The 19,098-nt window shown below is 42.3% G+C and overlaps 1 protein-coding gene across 7 annotated transcripts in view; it reads right to left on the bottom strand.

Moving 5' to 3' along the window:
* GLRA2 (glycine receptor alpha 2) overlaps positions 1-15,203 on the bottom strand; it is a 121,093-nt gene extending 105,890 nt beyond the window's left edge. For 2 of the 7 annotated variants that reach the window (XM_063183169.1, XM_063183196.1), the window contains exons 1-2: positions 14,562-15,203; positions 12,268-12,401 (exon numbers count right to left, since the gene is read on the bottom strand). In XM_063183169.1, the coding sequence (XP_063039239.1) occupies positions 12,268-12,401; positions 14,562-14,629 (202 nt within the window). In that variant the 5' untranslated portion in view covers positions 14,630-15,203. Of the gene's footprint in view, positions 1-12,267; positions 12,402-14,561 lie in introns of those variants that run through there. The other 5 variants (XM_063183204.1, XM_063183164.1, XM_063183187.1 and 2 more) reach the window with 5 other exon arrangements.
* Between the last annotated feature and the right edge of the window lie 3,895 nt (positions 15,204-19,098).

Here is a 19,098-nt window from a genome sequence, read left to right on the forward strand (position 1 = left end):
ATTTCAAAATATTTATTTTTTAAAAAATGTTACTTTGTTCATTTCTCTATAAATATCCTTACTTTGTTCCTTCTCTGTGATTCTGATCTTGTGTTGCAGAAATTAATGGAAGCTCAGCTATGTGTCAACAGCTATAGTCTCAAACAGAGGTTTAGACAATTCCTATCCCTGTGGCAACAGAAAGGACTCAGAACCCATTTTAACTCTTTTCTTGTTTCTCTGAGCCTCAGACATTCATTTTATTTAACAATTCTATCAGCTTTTCTCCATAATCTTCCTTGTTTTACTGTCTGAAGGCATATGCAGGACTTGAATTATAAAAGCAGTTTGGGTGACTAATATTAGAGAGCAGACATTGATTTAGGGCTGATATGGAATTATACACCAAATTATACATGGGACACGGTGAACAATGGGATTTAGACAAATAGGATGGCTCAGTGATGGGGACAAATGACAACAGAAATGGTCAGGAGCTGCTGTAGATGTCAATCAGCAACAGACCAGAGACACAGATGCAAACACCCACCAGATCTTGAACTAAAAAAATAAAATTTTCCTTTTATTTTTAAGTATTTTATAATTTTTACCTCCTTACAATTCAACTCATTTTCACACAATGTGTGCAAAAGATATTGAAATCAATTCTTTCATACTGACTCTCATCTTCAATGCTCCCATCAGCTGATCTGTTGCTTGTTTAACTCAGCCTCCCACCCCTCTCCTTCACGCATCTCCTTTCCTTTGGTGAATATCCTGTCTTGAATCCCACATCCTAAATACAAAAAATAATTTGTTTTTTTTAATGCAAAACATCTTAAGGTGCTTCTTGAGTGTCTCTCACAAGCATTTTTTTCTATCATCTGTTCTTTGTATATATGAAATGACTGCAAGAATGACTGGAAGAATGGGAGGGGAATGAGAACTCTTTGCCAGCCTAAAAAATAAGCATCTCCTAAACTGACTGCCTTACTTTTTTATGAATACCAAATCTGCTCTTTGATGCAGGATGTTCACTGCATTGCTGTGAGGAGCACCACACAGCTTTCACATAGGCTCAGAGCTCTTCTGACATAGACCGCATTGTACGGTCAGGGCATATGATCTCCTTCTGGCTTCTACCACCAACAGTCATGCTGAGCAGAGGTCTTCTACAAAGTCATCCAAATGAGAATGTGTCCACCCTGAGGAACCTATTCATCTAAATTGAATCTATCCCTAATTATATTTAACTTTGATAAGTCAAATTTTTATTTTATATTTAAAAAAAAAAAAGGAGTTAAGGTCTGGTTTTAACAGATTGTGTGTGTGCTTTGCCTCACACAAAACACACCTCTGAAGTGTGACAAAAACCAAAACTCTCAGGGGTATGAAGCCAAAGAGTGGAAAATTATTTGCAAAGACCTGAAAAATTCTCCCAAATGCTTATTTTTGGATGTTTCCTATAACCTGACTGACCAAAGGCTTTAACACCTCAGACTGCTCCAGCTGATGGGATATCACTGGAAAGGAAAATTGCTGCAGTCTGAAACCTATGTGGAGTAAATACATCCTCCATTTTAGTTTAACATGAGGGGCAATTTGCCTGTTGCCTGTGATTAAGAACGTGCACATGTGTTTATGCACAGGCAACAGGCAAATTCACAACTGGAAAAAAGGAATTTTTACATATGCTCCTGCTTTGGCACCATGCATGCAATTTGCATCTCTTCAACAGCTGATTTAAATTGCAGTGTGAGAGTTTACAGCAGCCTTCCGAGCAAGCTGTTCTGTTGTTTTATTTATTACTTAGGACTAATACTTTATCATAGTAAACAGTGCAAGAAGAAATAGCAATTCTGATAGCATGGTTTCATAGCCTGAGACACAGACATAAACCAGCACACATTGGGAGTGTAGCCATTAGAGGCAGCCTGACACAAAGGGTATTGATCTGGTAAATTTTAATCCTAGGTTTTCCCTGACTAATTATGTCAGTTTAAGGAAAGCATTTAGCCTTTTCTCAGATATATTTCCCCAAGGACAAAAGCAAGGGAGATAACCCATTGTTGTGTTCCTGGGGTGGAGGAGCAACGAGTTTGTTCATGCAGCATGAATCAATTAAGTGTTGGTTACCATTCCTTAATGGAGAGTGCCCACAATTCAGCCAGTCACATCTGTGCCCAGTGGCTTCTCTGCAGCCCTGGGCCTTAGAGACACAGAAATACACAGGTAGAGGTTATTAGCTTTGGGAGAAGAGCATCATTCTGCTACTGTGCTTCCCTGGACAGTCCAGTGTTTATAACAGCCAAAAAATCTCAGAAGGAGTTGCAGTAGCTGCTGCTTTGGGGCAGAACACCCAGGCCCTTGAGGAGGAACCATGTGGTCCATGGGGCAGAACATGATGCTTCAGCACAGCAGGGTTCTACTTGCAGAGAGCAAGAAATCTGCAACGGGCTCCTTGTGTGCCCTCCTGAAACTGTGGTTCTCAGGGGGCTTGAGGTACCTCCCTTCAGGATCCACTGCTCTGACCACGGGACCAGATCTGCCTATACAACCTTACACTGAAAAATCAGACCAAAATTCCAGTTTTTCCTCCTAAAATACAATCAGTTTTGTGGCCAATAACAAATCATTCAGAGACTTCATGGAGAAAGGATCCCTTCTAAGAGCTTCTATGCCTGTCTCAGATTGAAAGGATGTTGACTTGCATCTCAGATTATGAGGCTGTGGATTTTTAGGAAAATGGGGTGGGACATCTCTCACTCTTTTTTATTCAGAGGAGGTGGGGTTCATCCTAAAGTGCATCTGTGGTTACTGCTGAAAATTCTTCTATCTTAATGGTAGGGGCAATCATCAGGAAATGTGAGAGAAGTGCTGTTTCTCAAACCCTGTCCTTACAACATTTTCTGTGACAGTCACATCAGTTGCCCCTAAAGTGTACTGGCTACAAAAGGCACTTCTGTGCATCCCATCAAAGTGGTCAAGAGCAAAGGCTCTCCTTTCTCAGACAAGCAGCTACATTGAAAGGCTGAAAAGTCACATTCCCCTTGCAATTTTTTTCCTAGCTTACTCAAGTTTGAATTCTTTGCTTCAAAATAGACCTCTTAGAATCATTTATACTCCTTTGGGTCAGATGGAGAACTCTTTAGGTGAGGGAAAACTGGGCCACAAAGCCTTCTCTGTATTGTAGAGGATGTCAGGCCACCCAGAAGACACCATTTGTTTGGGGGTGGCAGCGTGGCATGTTAAGTGATTACAGATCCACACTGAGAGGGATCTTTTTCCTGTGGAATACAAGGCAGGCTCTGAGATGTCTGGTCCACATAGGGAGATGGAGGTGGAGCAGTGCCTCGTCAGAGAGTCTAAATTTGGATTAGGAGAGAGGTGAGTGCTCTGTGAAGCAGACTGGGGCACTTCTGTGCACACTTGAGAGCAAAACTGAGACAATCTGAGAAACTTGAAGTAAAACAGTAATGCGCTGCCAAGAGTTACAAAGCAGGTGGATCAGAGATTTCTGGAGAGGGGGCATGGGGTTTGTTTGTGGGCTCATATTCCACCTAAGTACTATTTAAAATGCTCTTTTCTTTTATTGACTCATGAAATACTGAATACCCCAGATGAAAACATGCATCAGGGGTAATCATAACATCTTCATTCCCTGGCAATACTTGAGAATTGCTGGTAGCTGGCACAGTTCAAATAAGCCACTAGACTGCTCTTATTTAACCCTCACAAGTAAATGAATGTTTGGTGAATTATACTTCTCTCTCATGTATGTATGGCTCAGATCTTGCACAGTTTCCAGTATCGAGCCTTTATATATCTATAAATTTAGAATTTTAACCACGGACTTGGTGTTTGTGACATTGACAGGCCACTATTTATGCCATACATGGTGCACACTTCATCTTAGTGATCTGCCAGACCCTGTAGCTCCATACCTGCATCATCTGTGGGGCTCCTCTCTGCAGACTTAAAATCACACATTTCTGTGAAAGACTGAAATGCTGATTTGGAAGCTGAATTTTCATACATACATTTTTGGACGATTCAATCAGAGATTTACACATATCCATAGTCAAGAACACCCCCCCCACCACCACCACCAATACACACAGAGAGGGGGGCAGTAATGAAGAAGAATAGAAGTTTAGACAGGCAAGGACCTGCAGGAGGATGAGACTTCACCTGAAGGCTGAAGTGCCATCACAGAACCACTTCACTGCTTTGGAGAGTGAAGAGAAAAGACTTGTCAGATCAGGATTGCTACTGGAACCAAGCAAGGCAACTCCATCTGCTCCCTGTGCTGCATCCTGTGCACTGAGAAAGGGGACAGTGGGTGACTCTTCCACGAGGTGTGGAGGGAGGACCCACGTGCTCTCAAGAGAGGCGAGCTGCTCACCCTCGTACAGCCCACTGTGACCCACTGCTGCTGCTTCATCTGGGCGCCAGTGGCACAGCCAGGAGCTGCCTGAGGAGCACCAGGAAAGATCAGGAGAGCCCCAAGCATGGTGATAAGGGCATCTGGGGAGCAGGAACCTCTTTCATCAATCCTGCTAGGGCTGCAGTCAACAGCTCAATGTCCAAGTCCGACAGCCCGCGTCAGTCCTGGGACTGGTGCCACTTAATGTCTTTGTCAGCAACATGGACAGTGGGACACACACCCAGCTGGGTGGTGTGGTGAGCACGCTGGGGGGAAGGGATGTCATCCTGAGGGTCCTTGAGAGGCTTGAGAGGTGGGCCTGTGTGAACCTCAGGATGTTTAACCAGGCCTAGTGCAAGGTGCTGTACGTGGGGCAATGCCAAACACCAGCACAGGCTGGATAGAGAGGGATGGGAAACAGCCCTGAGGAGAAAGGAGAAAGGAGAAAGGAGAAAGAGTTGGACATGACCAATGTGTGCTCACAGCCCAGAGAGCCAACCATGTCCTGGGCTGCATGAAAAGCAGTGTGGGCAGCAGGGAGAGGGAGAGGGAGAGGGAGAGGGAGAGGGAGAGGGAGAGGGAGAGGGAGAGGGAGAGGGAGAGGGAGAGGGAGAGGGAGAGGGCTGTCCTTTGCTCTGTTCTCATGAGACCCCACCTGAAATGCTGCATCCAGCTCTGGCACCCTCAGCACAGGAAAGATGTGGATTAGTTGGAACAGGTCCAAAGAAGGGCCACAAACATGAACAGAGGGCTGGGACACCTCTTCTATGAGAACAGACTAAGAGAGTTGGGTTTGTTCATCCTGGAGAAGACAAGGCTCTGGGGAGACCTTACAGCAGCCTTCCAGCCTACCTAAAGTGAGCCTACAAGAAAGATGGAGAGGGGCATTTTACAAGGACTGTAGTGACAGGACAAGAGATAATGTCTTTAAACTGAAAGAGAGTAGGTTTAGATCAGATATTAGAAAGAAATTCTTTTCTGTGAGGGTGGTGAGACACTGGAACAGCTTGCCCAGAGAAGTTGAGGAAGATCCATGCCTGGTTATTCTCAAGGCCAGGTTGACCTGAGATCTGAGTAATCTCGTCTAGTGGAAGGTGTCCCTTCCTGTGGCAGGGGGGTTGGAATGAGATGATCTTTAAGGTCCCTCCCAACCCAAACTATTCTAGGATTCTATGGAAATCCACAGAGGAAAAAATAAAGTATTGAATCTGTCTAATAACACTGCATACTTCTGGTTTATGAATTCATTTTTCTAGTAACTGTGTAAAAATAGATTTGTAGATTATAAATGAATATACTTAAAGTTATTTTAATGTACACATTCTAAATATAAACTGCATGCTTTCTAAAACAGCCAGAACACAAAAAGATTCTTAATGAGTGACCCAAGGGCCTTGGCTTCAACTGCATAAAAAATTTAAGTGTGAACATGACACTGGATGTGATAAAAACATTACACTTATATTAGAATATGATCAAAACAATAGCATCTACTCCTTTGATATGAAAGGTCTTTGGCTCTGCTTTGACATTTCTTTTTCAGAAATCCCCTTTGCAGTGTATGCAGCAGCAGAATAATATTCCAAGGCAAGAGCCAAATCTATTGATATCTCTCAATTAAATAATTGGTTCTGAATAAAGGCAACACACCAATACAATACAGATGACCATGGCCAAACATTTATATATAAGAGAATATCTGGACTGATCCTGAGCTTGGACGCCAGGCAGCATTGGTTCGCTTGTGCTTTACCCTGCTGCGTGCTCACAGCCTTTCTGGCTTGCCCTGGAAGCAGCTGGCTGTGGGTAGCTCAGAAAGAGATCCAGGGGATGAGCAGAAAGCCAAGCAGTGCAGCTAATCAGGGTGCCTTGAGCTTGCTGTCTGGCCCCATTTGTCTAGTAGCCTAGACATAACCTAACTAGCCATGCAACTCATCCAGCCTATTCATGTTCTGAGGAAAAACCTGAAATTAAGAGAGAGAGAAGTGCAAGGTCCATAGTCCTTTTCTTCTCCCTAGCCGTTTTAAAAGAAACACAATTAAAATGCTCCTTCTCCCTGAAAATGTGCATACATAGGGCAGAGACTGAGCACCATTTCCTTAGCTTCATTTTTGCAGTTGAAGAAAAACAAAACAAAATCAAATAAACCCCACGTCCTGTGGGTAAGTATCCTTGTGCAGCATCTTGCTGTGCAATGAGGTGTATGTACATGGCTTTATCTGAAAACATTGCAAAGTTTCAGATGTGTTTCAAGACAGAAAATAAAACAGAAGCTTTCCTCCCTAATAATATATCCTAGGACATCTCAAGCAACTGTATTAGGGAGTGCAATGGTCTGGCCAGACCTGAAAAGTGCCCCGTTAGTCACCCTGCTCCTATAGAGAATGCTCATCCCATGCCCTAAGACTTGAATGCACCAATAAAGTGCCCTTTCTTATGGCACACTGCTCTGCCTGAACAAGATTTGAGTCTCCATTGGACTTGGCCCTCTGAGCCTTTGAACTTGGCCCTTTGTGAAGAATAGCCCAGTACAGGATGTTCACCACATCTGACTTCAGGGCCAGTAATTATCACCAACTGAAGTGGAGTGAGGAGGCTGTTAACCACTGGAGAACAAATTGCTACAGTCCCATAGCTTAACTTTTGTATGTTTTTCAACTTTTGTATGTCTAGATAAGGGTGAACTTTTGCAGACAGACCCTCTTATCATGGGCATGAAAACTGCTTTTATTTATTAAGCTTGATGCCACTAATTTCACCCTTAAATGTCATTCCATGTTTTCCATTCATGTTTTTTAAACATTTCATTACTGGTCAATACAGGGGCCAAATAAGTAAGCAATGGGTTTAAACATATGTGAAAACCTGATCCTTGCTGCCAAGGAGTTAAAGTATTAAAGTGCATAAGCCATTTCCTGTAACAGTTGTCAGGCTAATTGTCAGTAAATTACTTAGTCCATGTGTTTATTATTCAGATATAAACCCACAGACTCAGCATGAAAATGGCATTACACTGCTGTAATCACAGACTAATCTTTTACAACTATGGCCCTACACCCCCAAACTGCATCACTAAAAAAACAGCAGCTTTTGAGCAAGTTAATTCACACTGTATTGCACCATGCAATTTTGAGGGTAACACTAACAGGCACTATTGGTGCACACCTTCATGTAATTCCATAAAAATCAGAATCATCTTTAGTAAATAGCGATTCAATCAGAAAGACTGAATTTACAACATGGAATGAAATTCAATGCAAAGAAAATCACTATCATCTTCATTGTAAATAAATGTTTTCTATACCTGAAGATAACACACTTCTGCAGTTCTTGGTGACCAACTCCCCTGCCCTGTACCCAGGGCATGACAGCCAGCCTGTCACTTAAAGTATTTGGCATAACAGACATAGCAGTGCCTATAGATAATGGAGTTTTTTCTATCTGATAATTTCTAGATTGCATTTAGATTTTTAGTGGTGGTAGATGATGAAAGTGTTAAAAAGTTGAAATAATTTAGTAACCTTTGAAGATCAACACCAGCTCAGAAATGTTAAATTCAAGTTGGCTCTGCATTAGCCCCACATTTCATGTTGTAATTCAGTTTTAGATTGATCCCTTGTATCCTGGCATTACATGCAGTGCTCTTGAGCCTGAGCTGAACGTACACTAAGATAAGATACCACTTCACCATCCCTTGTTTCTAGCAATGAGAAAGCACATTCTTAGCTAGTTTCATAACAGAGGTGCTCTACACTGCTATTTCCTGCCTTTTTTTAACTTTGAAAGCAAAGTGAGCACTGGAGAAAGTAAAAGACATTCCTTCTCTTCTGTTTTACCATAAAAAATTAGAAAATTAATATTAATAAAGTAAAAATGCACTGTCCAAGCCTCACCTTTTATTGTATTCCAGAAACCATGCTCAATTGATGCTATAATTGAAGAAGAAACTGCAAATCAACTCACAGGACCATGAGCATACATTTGCTGTCAATAGAAAGACTCTCAGGGACTTCAGTTAGTACTAGATTTCAGTCTTCATATTTACATTTAAAAGTATTCCCCTCTGTGTCCTTACACAAATTATTAGCCTGTTCCAATTCAAAGAAAGATAAGTGGAAGATGAAAAAGTGTGCATTAAATATCTGACAGAGAGTGATTAAAGAAGGGCAGTATTGAGAGCTGTCACTCTGCAACTTCCTTCTGGCTTTTCATCAGGGAGATATCCCCTCTTAGTGTCTGGACATTTTGTATCCAAACACTTGAAATCAAAAAGAAAAAAGAAACATGTTTTTCTGCGTTCGAATGATTATATAAGACAGAACAATACAAAAGAGAAAGTATACAGTACTGCTGGGAAAAAAACAAGCACAAAACCAAAAAAAAAAAAAAACAGCCACAAAAAAATCACAACCAAAGAACCCCTGTTGTTGATGTCTAAATGTTTATATATTCACCTGTTGCTCTCCCACTATCTTCCTGAATTTTTTAATTTGCAAGAACAAGATAGGAAGAAGTAGTCACTAATGAAGAAATCCTTTATCTGGATAAAACACCTTGTTCCAGTAAGTAGCATTTTCCTCTCTCTTTAGAGTGCACAGCCTTTATTTCAAAAATTAATCTAATAGCTGCTGTTTTCCAGTAATTCAAACTAGTCATAAAAGTATATTTAATTATTGTATAACCAGTGGCATAAGATAAATGTGTTCTACTCAGTTGCATTTCCATGAAATCAGAGTTTTCTGATGCTTTAAAATCCCTGTAGTGGACTCAGAAAAAGCTGTGTAACTGGTCTAAAGCAGAAAAAGCTAGACAAATGCATGAGTAGAATCACAGAACCACAGATTGAACTGAGTTGGATCATCAGGATCATCAAGCCCAACTCCTGGCCCTGCACAGGGGCCAAGGGAATCCCACCATGTGCTTGAGAACATTGTCCAACGCTTCTTGAACTCTCTCAGGCTTGATGCTGTGACCACTTCTCAGGGAAGCCTGTTTCAGCACACAGCCACCCTTTGGATGAAAAATCTTTTTCTAATATTGAAACTCAACCTCCCCTGACACAGCTTCAGGCCATTCCCTTGGTCCTGTCACTGCTCACCAGGGACAGCAGATCAGTGCCTGCCCCTCCACCTCCCCTGTGAGGATGCCGAGCACCACAGTGAGGTTTCCCTCAGCCTCCTCCTCTGCAGGCTGAACAGACCGAGTGCCCTCAGCCGCTCCTCACACAGCTGCCCCTCAAGACCCTATGAGGAGAGGCTGAATATGGCACCACTATCTTGATTCAAAATGTCTTTTCTGAAACATAGTAAACAAATATTATCCTCAGACTAAAATCAAAACCAGACAGAAGGTCTTTAGTTTAAACCATTGCTCCAGTAGCCTCTTTTACGATAAAAAGTTCTTTCCTTAAAATATGAAAAATGTTATGAATCATGTGCTTATTCAGCATTTCATACATTCTTCCATTTATATGATTTAGAATATCAGTATTGTGCAATAGGCCTTACCCCAAAATTATCTTAAACATATATATAAATGTTAAAAACCAGAACGATTTATTATGGACAGAGTAAAGACTCAGTAAAAAAATAATCTTTATTATACTAACTCAAGCAAAATAAATTTATTTTGATTCCTTTGCAGCTGTTCTTATTCTTTAAAAGGAAGAAGTATGTAATATAGAACAATTAGTATTTTCCATTTCTTTGAACCATTGCTGAGACTTGGGCAATGAAAACATGGATATTGACTAATAAACAGGGTTATTAGCTGGCAAGGTTTTGACTGGTGATATGAAGTTCAAAACTGCATGACTTAACCCCCTAGTTATAAATTCTGAGGTCCAAAATACCATTCAAATGAACATAGCAAAGAACAAGGAGAACTTTCAGGCCCCTCACCGGAATACTGAGAGCTCTGGGAGAGCTCCCAGACACAAAATTATGAGCAAGAATTGAAGATCTATTTACCAGCTCAAACTACCACAACGTACCATCCTGCTCTGGAGCATGACTTAATAAATAAATCAAAAACCAAAATATGGCAGATGCTTTCCCAGTAAGGTCTCATATGTGTCAACAGACAGCAACTTCACTTTGGGAATGCAAACAAAATACAAGGACTCAGAGGGGAGAAGCGTCTGTCAAACAGCTCAGCGTGCACCACACAATACCTGCCCCACACACCTCAGTGTCAGGGGAGCAAAGCCACGAGCCTGCCTCCTGTGCTGTCCTGAAATGGTTGTAGACTCATGCTGGGGAGCAAGAGAGCTGTCTCTAAGCCATGTATGCACATGGGGCTGTTGCTGTTACTGGTTTTTGTCTGAGATGCAAGAGGTGATATTTTAGTGCACACCCCACCCCGCTCCCCTGCTCTTTCCTCTTTAAAGAGCAGGAAAATGTTCTTAAGGATTGTTATTGCGTTCAATGCAGGCAACTTCTGCCTTCATTTACGTTCTCTAAAATTTCACTGATACTCATGCAAACGCACAAAATTAATGTGAGAGACTAATGCAATATTGCTTACTATAAGCTGATGTGGACACCAGTTCAGGAACTCAATAAACGCTTTGAAAAATACTCTGAAATTAAGACTTTAGACTTCACTGACTCGGTTTTCTTAATTTGTCAGCTTTCAAACCTTTGGATCTGAAATCCATACTGGTTTGCTCCTTGCTCAGGCATAGGAAGCAGTCAAAAAAAGGCACTTTGTTCTAAATCTTGTAATTTGCACATGTGGAACAGAAAGAAGAGACCAATCTTTGATCTAAATTTAATTAAACACTTTTCTCATTGACATGTGAGCTTCTTCTCTCCTTACAGTTCATTCACTGGCTAAGAAATGATTATTTTTTCCAGTCATTATCAACTTTCACAGTACTGCTAAAAAGGCTTAATACAGGAAAAAATGCATTTCAGTGGCCAGAGCTAATAGATATGAGTTGCAAATGTACATTGCCATGAGATTTGTTAAAGGGAGAAAGCATTCTATCAAAGTAAAACCGTACTTAGAGCTTTAAATTGGCCTAGAGGAGATGATTTTGGTGGACTCTCCCAAAATGCTAAATATTGGCAATGAAAACTTCTCTCCCAACTCCTTTCATAGAAAGCCACAAGATGTTCTGTGCTCTATTCTATAGGGATTTACAGGACTACAGCAAGGAAAACTTGCTTTGAGTAATAATGTTATCAAAAGAAGCTTCCAGTACACAGCCTTCTTTGTGCTGGGATGGTGGTGGCGATGTTCCACAATTCAGCCCAAATTTTGGAAGAAATGGGGACTGTTATAAAAGTACTAAACAAAATACAGTTTCTATATTTTGTAGGGCTCCTGAGCCATTGGTTTTTATCATTCATTCAGCATTTGCAGGATAAAATCTTCTGTGTATATTCCTTGAGTCCCCCCTACCCTGGGGAAGAAGATTTTACTTTCTTCAAGCTGAAAGAAAACAGATTTTTTTTCTTCAGACACTGCTATAAGGAAGACAATATCTCAGCATGAAAGTTTTAATGATATTGTCTTTGCGGCTTAAAAATTTCAGGAACAAGTCATCTCATTTGGTTTTAGTCTGAAGCCCATAATCCTATTCACTATGTTAAATTAGTAAAGTCTTCAGGAGTATTTTCTGACAGCTGAACATTATTGTCATATCAAAAGAGGTTTTCAAGCTCTGGACCCTTATTACCTACACTGCTCTGTCTCCTAATCCACTCCATGGATCAGCTGTTCTCCATGGCACTATAACACTGGAAAAGTGAAGTTATTGAAAACATACTCTAAACCCAGAGGTTAAAACCCCCTCAAAACCTATAATTTATCCCAAACTTTATCAATTAATTAATTAGAAGTCTTAGAAAACTTACCTTTAAAATTTGGTCTGATTCTAGCATCATACCCCGATGTCCTTCCCATCAATTTGTCCAAAAAATCTGAAGGAGACAGGGTCTGTGAGGGGGATTTTCCAGATCTTGAATCATGTTCTTTACAGAAAGTCGTCCTAAATAAATTATTAGCCACCATTAGCTAATATTTAGCTTGTATTGTATTCAAGTCATGGAGAAATTACATAACTAAATAAATTTGTCTCAACTCAGTGAAGGTAGAAATTAATGTTTTTACAGAGCAACATACTCTACCTTTCATCTGAAAACTTTATTCTAGAAATAAAGAGAAGTTTCAGGTATCATGCGTGAACAAAATTTTCCATTCAGAAAAAGCCTTAGCTTTAAAAAAAATTCATTACAGTATTAAGACTTTAGGAAGATTCAATTTACTCTTCACCTTAATGTGTAGATACATCTTAGAATAATTTTGATATCCTATTTTATATAATTGTTTTAATTGCATGGATGCTGTTAAAATGTTATGTTAACACTGGTTTAAGGTGGTCTTAAACTTCCAAACAAGAGCCAACAACATTTAATCAGCACCACTGAAAAGTACTGGATTTCTTAATGTTGGGAAAGATACAGATGGGAAAAAAAAAATTAATTCTTTTTTACAGATTATGCCCAAAAAGTATTTAAATCATGCTAATGAGTGTCCAGATTCCTTCCCAGCATGGCAAGAAGGGTTCTGGAGTCAGTCACAACTGATCTTAGGGGGGTTTCACCCCCACTCCATGAGCACAGAATAATAAAATTTAGTATCACCAGGTGGTATTCACACGCAAGTTCATTGAACACACCTGTTTCAAGGATTTAAGGGAAAACTTCTGGTATGATATCATGTGTGTGAAATGCTGTGTACACAGCACATTGCATGTTGCAAACATACATTGCAGAGAAAGACAGTTTGGGAGTTCCCCACGGTTGTTCCCCAGGGAAAAAGAAACTAGAATGAAAACGATCATATTTGGTGTGTAGAGGCACAGATTTAATAATAAAACATCATCTTAAGTCTTAAATAACCAATTTCATTGTGTCTGTTTCCACTTTATCTTTGAGCTAAATTAAAAGCAATTCTGACTCTGACTTCTTAAACACTCTCTGTTTAAATATTTGCCCAAAGGGAACCTCTCAGTTTCAGGAGTGTTTCATGGGGTATTTTCATGCATCTACATGCAAGTATAAAAATATCAGATACATATCTGGTCATCTGAAAGGAGAAGAAAATATCAAATCCTCTCTTGCTACACAAGAGAAACAATTCACCTGAATTGTTAAAAGGCGAGGTAATAGTAAATTCTCGTGGTGTGATTCCACACATTTTTTTCATGTTCCATTTATAGGAGGCGGTTGCTTCCTTTTGCTTTTGTCAATGACAGGGTACCATTGCAAATATTTTTTTAATATTTAATACACAGAAGATTATTTATCCAACTTAAATAATGAAATAATTCAGTTAAGAAAATAAAAATTGGAAAATTAAGACAATACACTTATTCGTCTACAAATTACTTCTGTTTTCATTCAGAGCCCACTAGTTATGAGTCGTGTTGTGAAGCCAGGCTCACAAATATAAACAGTTTCACTCTGTCTCTATATGTATCCCTCATTACTCTTAGAACAACACTTTTACGTGTAGATTCATCTGTACGTGCAGATGCACAGCAGCATACAGTCCAATAATAAATCTCATCCAAAATTATGGTTAATAAGACTGACCTGTTTGCTTAGCACCACCAAAAAAGTCAATAGCTGAAGAAAAGGCTCATGAAATGTTAAAAACAATCAGAAACATTGGGACTTTAAGTGAACACAATACTAGTCTGATCTAGGGTTTTCCCAAAATCAGAGAGGGCTGGTTCTCTAATTTCGAATAACTACATCCCTGACAAAACCAGTACAATCATTTCCAAAAATTGAAGAGGAGGGAACCAAAGCAACTTCCTAAACAACCTTTGACAGGAGCAGAGATTTGCATTTAGGAAGAAAAGCCAAAGAAAATGTTCTTAGCTGTACTGATACACAGTTAAAAAATCCCCACATCTTTGCATCAGAAAATGGAAAATAGATCACCCAAACTTGAGATTATTATTTTTTGTGTTTGTTACCAAGCAACGAGTCTCTGAGTGTAAAAAGGGATAGTCTATATAGAATGAACACAAAACACTCTCAAATACAGCAAACAAACTAGGTTATTGTGACGTAGTATCTTTATAGTTATGATTCTCACGACCTTTTGACAAATATTATTACAGAGTGGTATCACCTACCTGAAGTGGTTTGTCTCTAAGAAAAATGCAAACAAGGTTGTCAAAATTTTCACTAGCTGCCGGTTCATTCCTCCTGCTTTCTGTGATGATTTGGAAATATCCCAGAAACGATTCCAGAGAGATGCAGGGAAAAAGTAAGCTGCTGCTGCCTAGATTTCCAAATTCAGCAAAAATTTAATTTTCTTGACAATCAGGAAGAGAAGGTCTGGATCTCTACAAAGTGGGGGTAAAAGAAAAGTGCCAGTCCTTGGAATCATGGTCAGGTCAAGCCTAGGCTCATCTCCAGCAGTCAGCACAAAAGAGATAAGGCATCAGACACAGTCGTTCCCCCGACTTGCTTTTGGTGATGGAGGGGAAAAAAAAAACCAAGCAAAAAAGAAGAAAAGAAATAGTAAGAAAGGGGGGGGGGGAAGGAAAAGAGAGGAGGAGAAAACCCAACTATGCGAGGAGCATCAGGCAAAAGGGAACAGCGCTGAGAGCAGTTCTGTTGCCGATATGTTTTATTCCCCTTTCGCTGAAAATTAGTATTTATGAACGGTGGTGGGGCTACCGGGTCGCTGTGCTTTCCCGTCTTTGGGTAGGGAAGCGTCGGCGTTGCCGGGGAGGGCGGCGGGGTGTGCGGGAGGGGGCTGCGGGCACGGCGGAGCGGGCGGGAGCCGCGGGCAGCGCTGGAATGGGGCGGCAGCGCCGGATTCAGCGCTCGGACAGCTCCGCGCCCGCGCTGCGCATGCGGGGGCCGCGGGGGGAGCGCGGGGCGTGCGCGGGGCGCGCGCGGGGCGCGGGGCCGGGGCTGCCGCGGGGGCGGGCGGGACCCGCGGGCCGGGGGTCGGGCTGAGAGCGGCGTGGGGCGCTCCTGTGGCAGCGGGGCTGCGCTGTGTGCGCTGTGTGCGCTGTGTGCGGTGTGTGTGGGGCGGGGGTGTCAGCGCGGTGCGTTTGTCACGCGTGGGGCTGCGATGTGTGCGGTGTGTGTGGGGTGTCAGTGCGGTGCGTTGGTCGCGCGTGGGGCTGCGGTGTGTGCGGTGTGTGTGGGGTGTCAGTGCGGTGCGTTGGTCGCGCGTGGGGCTGCGGGGTGTGGGGTGTATGGGGCAGAGGTGTCGGCGGAGTGCGTTTGTCACGCGTGGCGCTGCGGTGTGTGGGGTGGGGGTGTCGGACTGGTGCGTTTGTCACGCGTGGCGCTGCGATGTGTGGGGTGAGGGTATCAGCGCGGTGCGTTCGTCACGCGTGGGGCTGTCGTGTGTGGGGTGTCGGCGGGGTGCGTTTGTCACGCGTGAGGCTGCGGAGCGGCGCGGCGCCATGCGCGCTCCCGCCGCGGGGAGGCGCTGTCGCGGCGCGGGCAGGCCCTGAGGGCGCTCCCGCCGCCTCCCGCTGCCCGGGGAGCTGCCGTAGGTGCGGCCCTGCCCTCCGCCCTGCCCTCCGCCCTGCCCTCCGCCCTGCCCGGGCACCCACCCCGCAAAGAGGGGCTGGGCCGGGCCCCATCACCCTGCGGGAATATCGACAGTGCGGGCCTCGACAGGAAGGGCCCCGGTTCTCCTCGGTGGTGCCAACCGCTAGGAGGAGAGGCACCAGGAAGAAGCTGATGCACGAGTTCCACCTGAGCATGCCGAACTTGACTTTCAGCAGTATGGAAATCAATTCCTCCTAAGAAGTTGGGATTTTTACCTATCCTGCACTCCCCAAATAAAAGGAACTATTGTTCTTTCTTCAGTTTTAGGTTCATCTATATTTTTTAAGTCCAGCTGTATTCTCCTACCACAGATCCAGTGCATCTGAACACTGCTTCACTTCCACAAGAGTATTTGCACAAGCACACATTTTTCATATCTCCTAGTGAAAAATCTACAGCTTCAGGACAACTACTGTTACCATGTGTGTAGTCATCTTAAAAAAAAAAGTGTTTCTGAAAAAGGATTGTTCTGTTCACACATTAGCAAGAGATCAAAGCAACATACTGTTCATTAAATGAAACTCAGCTGTTGCATTTTGTTTGTTTATTTTAGTTTAATAGGATAGGATATCTGAAAAAGAAATAGGAATTAAATAGAATATATAAAATTTTAAAATATAGAAGACCATAGAATGGTTGTGGTTGGAAGGGATCTTAGATATCATCTAGTTCCAAGCCCTCTGCCATGGGCATGGACACCTTCCACTAGACCAGGTTGCTCAAAGCTCCACCCAGCCTAACCTCAAACACATCCAGGAGTGGGTGTGCCCACAATCTCTCTGGGCAACATTTTGCAGTACCTCACCACTCTCACAGTAAAGAATTTCTTCCTAATATCTAATCTAAACCTGCGCTCTTCCAGTTTAAGATCTATCACTACATGTTCGTGTAAAATGTCCCTCTCCAGCTCTCTTGTAAGCTCCCTTTAGGGTCTGGGAAGGTGCTGTAAGATTTCCCTGGAGCCTTCTCCAGGATGTACGAACCCAACTCTCTCATAGGACAGGAGCTCCATCCCTCTGATGATCTTTATGGCTCCCTCTGGAGTTGCCCCAACAGGTCAATGTCCTTCTCGTTCAGGCTGACCCCCTGAACCTGGACACAGCACTCCAAGAGGGTCTCACAAAGCAGAGGGGGAGAATCACCTCCCTCAATCTGCTGGTCACGCTGCTTTTGGTGCAGAACAGGAGGTGTGAGGATTTCTGGACAAGCACACATTGCCAGCTCATGTCCAGCTTCCTGCCTGCCAACACCACCAAGTCCTTTCCCTGAGAGCTGCTCTCAATCCATCCTCTGCTCAGACAGTATTTCTGCTTGGGGTTGCCTTGTTCTTGGTCTTGTTGGACTTCACAAGGTTCATGTGGCCCTCAAGCCTTTCAAGAACCTTCTGGATAGCATCCCTTCCCTCTAGCCTGTCCACCACATCACACAGCTAAGTGTCATCCTTAGGCTAGTAGAGGAAGCACTCCATCCCACCATCCATGTTGCTGACAAAGATGTTAAAATCAACCTTATTAGTGATCCTTAGGCACAAACACTAGATAATGCAACATTTTATGCAGAAATTATTGAAATAACTGAAAGGGCAGACTAAAGTTGCAAATGTAAACTAAATTCCTTATTTCCTTAGCTGCTGAGTCTGTGTCAGTGACATAAGTTAAGGTCCTGTAGAAGGAAGGGCACTGTATTTGCTTTTATTAAAACTATCAAAGTTTATCATTAGACACTGAGCATTGATGCTGAATCACTGTGCTGTAACATCACCTAACCCCTTCAAAAGACAGGTCTTCCCACTGTCATATTAAAGAGGAGAGGTTATGTCTCTTACTGCAGGCTCTCATTCTGAGAAATAAAGCTCACAAAGCTGCATCTGGAAATAATGGAATTCTGTTGAGTCAACAAAGAGGTGCATTTCAAAGTTCATGCCTGTTCCCATCTAGATAGGAACCCAGTAATAGTGCTGTGTATTTTTACCTTAAGTTGAGATAAATGGGAAAATTGGAAAGCATGATTTCTATCAGCGGCAGGAAAAATCTCTGTCTCTTTAACCTACACTGCCACCTGCTTAAAAGTGTGGGGAATCTCAGAACTGCTTGCAGAGTTCCTAATGCAGAAGTCACTGAATACAGCAGATGTCTTTCCAATGAGTCTGTTAATATGGATTCTGTGACATGACATGCTTTTAAAGACCTATAAATGTTCGTTACCCTTCTTGGTAACCGCAAGTAACTGAACATTTCCTTAAGTTTTCTAACTGCAGAAAACCTACTTAAAATTCTGCTTTCCAGGATTTAGCTGCTACTGGCCATTTTCTGCTCTTCATGGCTTATTTGAAATGCTAAATAACTATATCTCTAAGCTAAATAAAAATTGCAGGAAGTTCTTCAAAGCATACTTCCCTTAATTGACATAGGCTTTTTAAAAACATGGTGAGAGATGTCATTATGAAAATTTAAAGTATCTGCTCTACCATTCCTTACACCTCTAAATGTCTAGCCTTCAGTGAGATATTACTCAGCATGGTGGTTACTTGGAAGTGCCAAGCAAAACTTAATTATTAAGGGCTGAAAATAGTGTGTTACTGATGCTTATTTAACTAACAGCAACAGTCCTTCAAATAGTTCTCTGCTTGAAATTCTGGGGGTTCAAAGCAAATGTTTTCTCTAATCAAAGAGTTCCAGGTCCAGCTCCCATGTACACTGCGGGTAACGGGGATCAGCTTTCAGTCCATCACCACTTTTTCATGAATTAGCACATGTATGAATACTTTCAGCTATTCTTGCAACACAGTTTCTCCTCATCCTCCTCTTACAAAAATGAAAAAGTTGTTTATATTTGTTCCGAGCACTGTAAGTCTCTGAGCTGTCATTCATTCACAATGAAAATGTGTTCATTAAATGTGCACCCGATGGCAAGGCAGGATTCAGAGCTCTGCAAGCAGGGGAACCATTTGGGAGCTCATTGCCTGCATGTGCATGGTACTGTGTGGTGTTCCCCTCCTGTGCCAGAGCCAGAGCTGTGAGGGGTAGTGCCACTGATGTGCAGCAGGGTCTGGATGAACTCTGTGTGTCCAATTGCACAGATGGGATTCTTTTC

This window comes from Melospiza melodia, chromosome 2, assembly GCF_035770615.1.
Source record: "Melospiza melodia melodia isolate bMelMel2 chromosome 2, bMelMel2.pri, whole genome shotgun sequence".
Lineage (NCBI taxonomy): Eukaryota > Metazoa > Chordata > Aves > Passeriformes > Passerellidae > Melospiza > Melospiza melodia.